Source organism: Parasteatoda tepidariorum, chromosome 4, assembly GCF_982258835.1.
Source record: "Parasteatoda tepidariorum strain Cologne lab strain chromosome 4, Ptep-v5.0, whole genome shotgun sequence".
Lineage (NCBI taxonomy): Eukaryota > Metazoa > Arthropoda > Arachnida > Araneae > Theridiidae > Parasteatoda > Parasteatoda tepidariorum.
The window spans coordinates 51,725,904-51,736,447 of NC_141758.1; the positions used below are offsets into that span (position 1 = coordinate 51,725,904).

Consider the following 10,544-nt stretch of genomic DNA (forward strand, 5'->3'; position numbering starts at 1 on the left):
TTACTTCAGACAGTCAAACTGGTTTTGATGTTTTCAGACCTGATTCCTTAGTTGATTCCCTAATCGGTAATTCCTAATTAATACACTTTTTAAAACTTTTTTTCGCAATATTCTAAAAATATATATTAAGAGTAGTAATTATGCAATATCTTATGTATTTAATAATGAGAAATTTTTCGAATTCATATTAAAAGTGTATAATGTAACTTTTATTCATAATTTTTTGCTAGAACAAAGTATGTAATCAATGTGTTATTTTAATTTCTCTTCCCTGACCTTCTTTTGCCATTCATGGAGAAGAGTTTTAGTAGAAATTTCTATACTGCAAACTTTAATTAGTGTAATTGTAGTTAATTAAAATATAAGAAAACTAACCGTCATTAGCATTACATAAAGAGGAAAAACACGAAAACTTCCCAGGGTTAGCCAGCATGCCATCTATATGAATATATCTCCCAGATAACCATAATTTTCTGTATTTTTGTTTTTAATAAAATTTTGTAAAGTAAACTTGTCTCAATCTGTTGTTATGTTGTAAGTTTTAATGAAAACCAATAAATGCCTTTTCTTTCGCAGATATAATCGGAATTTAGATCTGTCTTAATATGATTTAAAATTTTGTGATAATTAAATCGAATAATTTTCAATTTTGATGTTTCAATTTGTTTGTGACAAATAACAAATAACCCCGGTGTTTATTTGTTAAGAATCAAATCAAAATAATAAACAATTCAAGATATAATTAGAAAAAGTGCATGTTAAATAAAATGATAAAACTATTTTGAAAATAAATAAAGTCGTTTTAGAGTTAAAAAAAATATTTTTTAAGTTTATCTTAGAAAGAGAAAAAGCAGAATATAAGATAAAGAGTGAGTTTCTTCTGATATCTTTTGAAAGCTAGTTGACCCCCGCAGGTTGCAATTCCCCTTCTGTGACAGTGATTAGTTTCGGGTTACTTAACGCACGCACCCCCACAAAAAATGTAGGGGAGACAGTGAAACGGGTTTTGGAGGTGCAATATATTTCGTCCCTTTTCGAACCTATCCTTACTGAAGGTTGGAATTGAAATGAAAAGGCCTCCTTAGGTATTCTTTGGCCAAGGCCCTCCATCCAACAACTTCTGCGATAGCGCCATCTATGAACTTTATATATATGAAAGCTATAAGCTAATCACACAATGTTGGTTAAAATTAATAAAGAAGTTTCATAACCATCATAAACAAGTATAACGATTCTGAATAACTAAATAAACTTTATTATTTGAGAAATATATTGGTCTATTGTAAACGTTTTTATTACAAATGAGGCCCAAGAAAGTATATATTTGCAACATTTGTGATAAACACTATAAAAAATGCTCCAGTTTAAAAAGACATAATTTAATGCATTCTGATGAGAAATCTAAATTTTCATGCGATGTATGTAGCAGATGTTTCATATCAAAACATCATTTGCAGCGTCATCATCGAACTCACACAGGAGAAAAACCTTTCAAGTGTAGTGATTGCGATAGATCCTACATTGATGTCACCCAGTTAAGACAACATCAACAAACTCACACTGGATTAAAATATGGTTGTTCATTTTGTGTAAAAAAGTTCGCCACACAAACTAGGCTAAATATACATTATAGGGTACATACTAAAGAAAAACCTTACTCATGTGATGTGTGTAATAAAAGCTACAGTGTAAAACATAATCTTAAAAAACATCACCTTGTTGTCCATCAAGGATTAAGAGACGTTTGTGATATATGTAACAAATCTTTTCACTCTAAACAATATCTTAATGCTCATTATCTCACACATTCTGGAAGTAAGCCATATATATGTGATGTTTGTCAAAAAGGTTTTGGTCACAGAATTCATTTAACATCTCATATGCTGACTCACTCTAAAGAAGATAAAATTAAATCCAGTTAAGTAATAATGCCAACATCTTAAAAGGAAAAGAATTTGATGAATGCTCTGAAGGACATTCAGACAAAGATACTAACTGCATTGTTTGAAGTTGATTGATGAAGTTATATAATTATCAAACCAGAGATGTTCTTCTTATTGGTACCTGCACTAAATTGATTGCCAAATTTTGGTGAAAACGGGGCTGTAACACAGGAGAAATCACATGAAAGAGCAAACTTGTCGCCACTTCCAGATAAGCCATTATATATTTTTAAATTAATTTCATGTAGAAGAACTGAGATTGGTGCCTTGGTGATAACAGTTGGTGCAAATAAGAAATATAACTTTGAATTATCCACATTTTTTTTCTCTATATTATATAGATTGTATTAAAAAAATGTAAGAAAATAACAGAAATCTTTTAATTAATACTGAAGAGGTTCCTATTAAACAAATCATCTTTAACTGAGTCAGTTTTAATTTCTTTCTATTTATGTATAAATTATTTATACACATATATTCAAAAGGAAATTTATTAATAAGGTCGTTGTTGCTATTTTATTAACATATTAAACATTCTATTAAAGGTTTTTGAACTTGAGATTTTGATTAGTCTAAATTACTTTGATTATCGATTAATGTTGTGCCTGCAAATTTTTTAAAATTTATTTTCAGTTGTTTTTTTATAAAATGACAAAAATAGGCTGTGCCTATTTATATTATGAATCTGTATCTCATGTATATGAAGTTTGTAATAAACTTTATTGTTGCACAATATAATTGTATTACTATCATTGTTTTTTCTGTAGGAGAATATGACGTAGCATGAAAAGGATATCGTACTTTTAATATTTAGGTATGCATTAGGTGTATCAAAATTTTACAACATATATTTATTTGTTTGGTAATTGCTTAAGTCAATCCTTTGTTTTGTTATTGACAAGACTTACCCATCCTCACAAATATGCAATACTATGTAGTATTATTATGATACATTCTTAAAGTTTAACTATATTTCATATGCATTAATGGTAATCACTTCATTTAGTGTGCATTTGTTATTAAAGATATTTGTAACTGGAAAAGATATTAATAATCAGTTTGTTTTTTAAATTTAGTTACAAAAACTTTCTAAGTCCCTGAACAGGTAAAAGAAAAGAGCACGATTTAAAAATTTATAAAAGTGGCTTTTTAAAACACTAATCTGATTTGAAACTTCTTTTGGCATGTGACCAAAGTGGCACCGGTAAAAGTAATCCAAAAGTGGTTGTTAAGAATTTTTTCTTCTTAATATCAGGTATGAGGCCTAAAAATCAGTTCCCCCAAAGTAGGAAATCCCCCCCCAAAAAAAAGAAAAAAAATCAGCTTGAAAGTGTACTAATTTTTTATGTTGAATTTTCTCAACAATTAAAGTGCCTTTTTAATGTAATTAAATTTTTACAACTTTGCTAAAAAAATAATGCACATAATTTTCTTAAAATTAACAGATCCTTCATATATTGTCAAAAACATTGTAACATAATTAAAATGTGTGCAGCAATTAAATCTGAGTTTATCAAACATGACAAATTTTGTATGTTATTCATAAATGGGAAAAACTTTTTTAATAATAAAGTCCTGCTTTTTTTTTCAAATTCACATTAGAAAATAAATAAACAGAATATTTATCAAAGCATTATGTTAATTTTTGAGTCTAATGAAAATTTTAAATATATACATATATATTAAATATATAATATATTAAATAGCATTAAACATACTTAATGCTCTTTCTTCCGTGGTACCAGGAGTCAGATAAATAATTCATCTATGTAAATAGCTCAGATGGTGACCAGATTCATACATGGAAATATTTTATTTATAATATTAAAGCAGGGAAATATTTCATTAAATATATCTTCTACTAAAGGACTTGTCTGGTTTTAATAGGATTTATCAAGAGTTTAATTTAGATAACATATTTTTAAAAATATTTGAAAAAATTTAATTTTAAAGAGGAAGACACCCAACTTTTTAAGGATATTGTATAACTAATCATATAAAATAGCATTACTGTAAAAGTTTTCTGTTTGTATATAAAGAGCTTGAGTTGCAATTATTGTATTCAACATTTAATAATACACACTACCTACAAAATTCGAAGTTTCATATATTTATTTCAAACAAATACAGCATATTTGAAAATATAACAAGTTTATAAAAATGTTATATTGAAAATATTAGAAAAAGATAAACAATATACTGTTTAAATATTTATATAAAAGTTTTAATACACATTTGTATAACCAGAAGTATATATTTCCCTCAAACAAATTTAACAACAAGTAATATCATAGAATATATAAAAATACATTTGCCAAATAAAATTTTTGTTGTAGGTAAAAACTAAATTTTTTTTTTTATCACATTCTAGTTGAAGTTCAAGTTCACTATTTTCTGTGTGTTATCAAATGATGTTAAAATCTTCCTTGCACACAAATAAAAAATGAAGAAAACCAAAGCAATGTCACTTAGAGATCGAAGTGATTATTTAATGATTTTGTGAAGAAATATCACATGGTGATATTTCTTGCTTTATTCTAGCAGTGCAAAATAAAGTTTTTATTTTAAAATTATCTCTTAGAAATATTACTTTGGTGACAATACCAATACAAGAACTTGATGATAGAATGCACAGTGCGTCAAGAAAAAGGAGCACCCTGAATAATTTTTGATTTAATGAACGAATCTTCATGTTTTAGGGCTCAATCTTCATGGTTCAAGGGGGTGACCATATATGATAATTAATTAGGGCAGATATTTTAAGTTACGATAACATACATTTTCTGTATACCTTTTATTTCAACAGATTCAGGTTTCATACTTCCGAAATATAGGGGGTAGCCGCAATTTGGGAAATATGGTGCCCATAGTTTGTTCAGGAAAGTGATCCAAATTTTGAAACCTTTAATGTTAATTTTACTTTTTGCATATTTCACCATATTTTGGGATTTTTTTAAGCAAATTGAAAAAGTTTGCCTACAATTCTTAAATTATAATTCTGTGCAAAAAATAAATTTTAGTAAGGATATATATATTTATTTAATAATAGTCGAAATTTTTTTGAATAGTTAGGTATAATTTTTTTTTTCATTTTAAAGTATGTAATTTTACATGACAAAATACAAAATTTTAGCGATATCAGTAAAATAGTTTCCGGAATCAAATTTTTAGTATTTAACTTTTTTAAAAATCAATTTCTCAGTAACAAATTGACGGGTTTTGCTCAAAGTTTGTATTTTGCAATGTAAAATTACCTTCTTTAAAATGTTTTAAAAAAATTGTATACCTATTAAATAAAATAATAAAAATTTACTAAAATATTTTTCTGGCAAGGAATTATCATTGGATAGACAAATTTTAGAATTGTGGGCAAAAATGTTTGAATTCACTTATCTCGAGATATGGTGAAATACGCAAAAAGAAAAATTAGCATTAAAGGGACCAAAATTTGAATCACCCTCCTGAAAAACTAAGGGGAACATATTTCCCAGATTGGGGTTACCCCCTATATTTTAGGGGTCAGAAATCCAAATCAATTGAAAAAAGGTATGTTTTTTCAGAGATAGTTTATTTTTGGGTCTGATTTTGTAACTTAAAATATCGTTTGCTCTAATTAGCATATTTAAGGTCAACTTCTCAAACTATTAAATTGAGCCCTAAAACATGAAGATTTGATCATTAGATCAAAAAATTATTTAGGGTGGTTTTTTCTCTCTCTTTTTTTAGGGTCTTTTTTTTAATATTTATTTTGGCATACTGCACAGTTGTATATACATAATATAATGTCTCATATTTATTGCTGCATAACTGATATATATATTTTAATAAGAATATTGATACAAATTTAAAAATTGTTTTAGTTATAAACACACCACACTGCAAAAATAAATAAACAACATGTTACTAAATATTTATATAAAATTGTATATTTTTGCTAACAATTGTCAAATGCAGATTTCATAGAAACTGATTAGTTACATTGCGATCAATTATTTTTTAAAGTTTTATAACAAAAATCACAACAAGGCAACTATTATCTTCAATTTGTTCACAACAGTATTGAGGGTTTATAAATTATCTTTTCAAAAATAATAATGCAATCTCTTTACATACTTTTGATTTCACAGTATTTTAGACTTTGAAATATGAAAGATAAAATTTATGTAATACAAGGTATCCATGCAATGAAATAAAATGCAATATTTATTACAATACAGTATGAAATTAAGTTTTTGAACAAGAAAATTCAAGTCAGTTCATGCAATTTAAACTCTAATTTGAATTTTATTGATCCTATCTCTCCTATTAGAAAATTCATACAAATGACCCAATATTCTGAGGAAGGGTGAACTAGTTCAGTAATTAATCATTTTTTCTTTCCTATTTTTACTATGAGACAGTTTAAGGATGGAGGCTTTGTGGCCTACTTCTGACCTGCTGTCTGTTAAAGCAAGTGGTTTAGGAACCCTGATAAGGAAATTCTGTAATGTTGACAGAAAAACTTTAAGCAATTATTTTTTAGTCCCTTTCGTTGCAAAGGGTTAGATAAAAGTTTGATTTTACACATGGTTGCAGAGCAATACGAAAAAATTCTCTCAAACACAACCCCCTTGCGAGTCAAAATATGATGTAATCAAATTTTGGAAGTGACAATATTTATTGCACAGCACCATTTTGTTCTTTCGTACTTTCAACATTTGCCTCACTGAGTAGAAATTCAATATTTTATTTGCGAGTTTAATTTTCCTTTTGTTTTTTGCTGACTGTGCATAACGCATTGCACAAGAGTCTAATTGGCTTTTAACTCATGTAAGTAGCAACTGTATGTTTCCTATTAAGTGTTTATTCTTTTATAGTACATAACAATATAGATTACCTAAGCACTCATAATAATAACCCGTATTTAGTTGACATGCACTCTCTACTCTATTCTTCACTTGTTCCATGTAAAAATGCACTTAGCATTTACTGAACTGCTTTAGTGAAGAATCATAAAAATGTTTCTTGGTGCATCATGCAAAACTATTAATACAAAATTTGTTATCCAACCCCTTTAGGTACATAGATTTTTAAAAACAGAACAAATACAGTAGTAATATCATAAATAATTTTCGTATATACAAATAAATTTTTCAAATATAATTTTCCTTGCAAAAGCTTCATAACAAATATCACATTCTTATAACAGTCAACAAATTTTTATTATTAAATAGAAATTGTAAAGGCTAAACAGATAGAACAAATAGCATTCTTCCTATTACAGTAGGGAACCGATTATCCGGAACGGTCGGGACCATCGCTATTCCGGATAACTCATTTTCCCGGTTTTCTGAATCACTACAAAAAGCCGTTTTTTTTATTGTTAAACCCAACTAAAAAAAAAAAAATTGGAAATAACCTTAAAAATAAGAAGAAACGATGAAGTAATACACTAATGATTATTTCCAAAATGATGGTAAGGTAAATATCTTTCAAAAAAGAAAGAAAAATCGTAAAATCTTAAGAGGAAAAAATTTTTTTTTTTTAAATGGCGAGAAAATTTATCGAATTTCGTTCCGGATTTTTGGTTTTCCGGTTTTCTGATTTCCGGATAACGGGTTCTGTACTGTACATGACTCCAGGGACTGAGTACATACTGAGTTACTATATGACCTAGATTTTCTTGGACACTTCCTGGAGTGACACTAAATTTTACAATAATAAATAGCTATTATTCATGTCTAACAGAATTGAAAAGATTATTTATAAAAATAGTACTTATTTCTATGTTTTACATGTGATTAATTAATTAACTTTTGGGAGAAATATTCTACAGAGAGGCTTCAAATTTCCATTAAGGATTTATATCTTTATTAGTTTGCTATACTGCAGCTTAATATATTCTTATTAGAATATAGGTACTATCTGGTCATCACGTTCACGATTATTATGGTTACTTTTAACATGGGTGTGAGGTTTAAGGTTTCATATTTGTTTAGGTTAGGAAAATCATTTTTATTCAATTATTCTAAATCATTAAAATGAGTTTAGTCTTGTTTACAGAATACCAGACAACTTTAGACTTTTAATTAGGATGAATTGTCTTGAAAGAAGAACAGCAAATAGCTACTTTGTAAAATAGTTAAAATCTAAACAAAACTCTACAAATGAAAAATTTGCATTTTTAAAATAACACGAGACTATTCACACATTAATGATTAATAAAATGAATAATTCTAAATGTATATGATCCAAACAATATTCATTCATTCAGACAATTCATAATGTGAAACATATTCGAACACATACGGCAAATTTTTTTTCAAAAATTGAAAAGGGTAGGTATTGCATAGATTTCCCTTATGATACGATATTCATAATTTCTTGTTAATGATTAGCATAACTAATAGTTTTCTTTCAAGAAAAAGCTTTAAAATAGGCTTAGTGTTTTTTGTTTCATTTAGTTTACAGGAAAATTTAGTTGGTTATTTTTTACAGTTACATAGATATCAATAGAAAAAAAAAACAGATATTAATCAATAAACAAATGTATGTAATAATCTAAAGCAGAGCCATGACTACGAAAGGCAGTGATCATTAAATTAGATAATAAGACATTTTTGAAAAATTATTTTAGAAGAAATTTTAAAAACAAAATATGCCAAATCAGGGATCTGTCCAGGCCGAATTTACTACCGTTTAGCGGTACCTTCACAAGTTCAACTTAAGGAAAAACGGTAGTTTCACAAATTCAATTTTAGGAAAAACGGTAGTTTCACAAAATACTTTTTCTTAAAATTTCATTTTTGTATCCCTTAAGAAACGATAAATCCATATTTTTGTGTTGATTTCTTAATATAATTTTTAATTTTTCACAAATTACGTCTAAATTTTCACAAAATAGGTACCTGTCAGGAAAACCTAGACAGACCCCTGCAAATATATCTAATACAAAATCAAATAATAATTTAAAATTAGAAAATAAAATCAAAATTATTCATATAAAAAGTATTTAAGCTCTCTTCTTATACATGACATTAAAAAAAAGGGGGTTTTAACAGACAAGGAAAAAAATACAATAGGATTTTGATGTTATCAATTATCTTTTGGGTATTAGAATAAAAATTTTTTTTAAAGGGTCCCAAGAAAACAAAGTCTAATAAAGTAAAAAATCATTAAGGATTTACAGAAATTGTATTTTGATTTGTTTTTTGCACAACCATATAAAAATATAGTATATAAGACAAGCAGATGAAAGCTTTTAGTAGAAGTGTACATAGTTTATTTCAAATTGGAATGTAAATGGACATGCTTATTGTACCTTGTTTTCCTTGTAAAGCCTTTATTACAAATACTACATACAAAAGGTTTTCCATTTGTATGCACAAACTTATGCGATAACAAATGGTCTTTTCGGCCAAAACACTTATTACAAATATCACAGATATGTGGTTTTACTCCAGCATGATTTAACAAATGTTGTTTTAAATATCGTTTTGATCTGAACTGCTTATTACACACGTCACAATTGTGAGGCTTTTCACCAGTATGTGTATAATAATGCTCAGTTAAGTATTGCTTTGAACAAAATCCTTTATTGCAGACATCACAAAAATGCTTTCGTTTTATATGCACGATAAGGTTGTGCTTGTCAAGATTTGGTTTTAGAGGAAAAGCTTTTCCACATTCTTCACACACATAAGGTTTTTCCCCAGTATGCACCCGATAGTGAAGATTCAACCTAGTGTTAGTGGTAAATTTTTTGTTGCAAACAAGACATTCAAATTTACCTCCAGTGTGATTAAAAAAGTGTTGTTTTAATTGAGTGCTGGTGATAAAACCCTTGCCACATATTTCACAAGTATGTGGTTTCTCGCCAGTGTGAGTAGAAAAATGTCGATTTAAATGGTGCTTAGTGTTAAAACTTCTCTGGCATACCCTACAAATAAGCTCTGGCTTAATCTCACCTGTATGTTTACGATAATGTCGATTAAGAGAACATTTAGTTTTAAAACTTTTTGAACAATGATCACAAACATGTTTCCTCTCTTCACTATGAGTAAGATAGTGACGGTTTAAACCTCCTATTTGTGAAAACTTTTTATGGCAAATTTCACACTCAAACTTTTTAGCATTCACAGTTTGTTCTACCTTGATTGAATTGAGGTAATAACAAAAATCACACAAATGGCTTCCTTCTTTGTAAACATTATTGCTGACGGGTTCAAATTTCAATCCACATTTATCACAACTTGAGGTGATACGCTTTTCTTCGAAATCCATCAATTTGGAAGAATGACTATAAAATATTAAAAAAATTATGTAACAATAAATAAAATATTTTAAAGCTTACAAATATTCTGTAATTTATTTTTCACTAATGCAATATTAAGGACTGATTCTTTTAATTCTTAATCAAATTGTAACACAAAGGATTTATTTTTAATGCTACTAAAAATTCTTATCTTAAAAAAACCAAACCATCGTAAAATCATTTTGATAGAAGCTTTCAAATAAAAAGAAAAAAAAGCAAAGAATTTTACTCTTTTCGTGAAAATAAGTGCATTGAACTATAATTGTTTATTTTTAGTTGGTTTGGTGAGTTTATAGCTTTTTCTTTCT

At 27.5% G+C, this 10,544-nt stretch overlaps 1 protein-coding gene across 1 annotated transcript; it reads right to left on the reverse strand.

Moving 5' to 3' along the window:
- Window positions 1–8,915: 8,915 nt before the first annotated feature.
- Window positions 8,916–10,541, reverse strand: LOC107440594 (uncharacterized). The gene is made up of 2 exons (XM_016053569.4): window positions 10,466–10,541; window positions 8,916–10,221 (listed from the first exon to the last, which is right to left on the reverse strand). The coding sequence occupies exons 1-2, from the start codon at window positions 10,486–10,488 to the stop codon at window positions 9,204–9,206; spliced, it is 1,041 nt and encodes a 346-aa protein (XP_015909055.1). The 5' UTR covers window positions 10,489–10,541; the 3' UTR covers window positions 8,916–9,203.
- Between the last annotated feature and the right edge of the window lie 3 nt (window positions 10,542–10,544).

What these genes read in the sequence shown, in the direction of transcription:
- LOC107440594 (XM_016053569.4), bottom strand. Translation starts at nt 10,488, where the DNA reads ATGCACTTATTTTCACGAAAAGA. An exon ending in CACTTATTTTCACGAAAAGA is followed by an intron (nt 10,222 to 10,465) that starts GTAAAATTCTTT and finishes AATATTTTATAG; the next exon opens with TCATTCTTCCAAATTGATGG.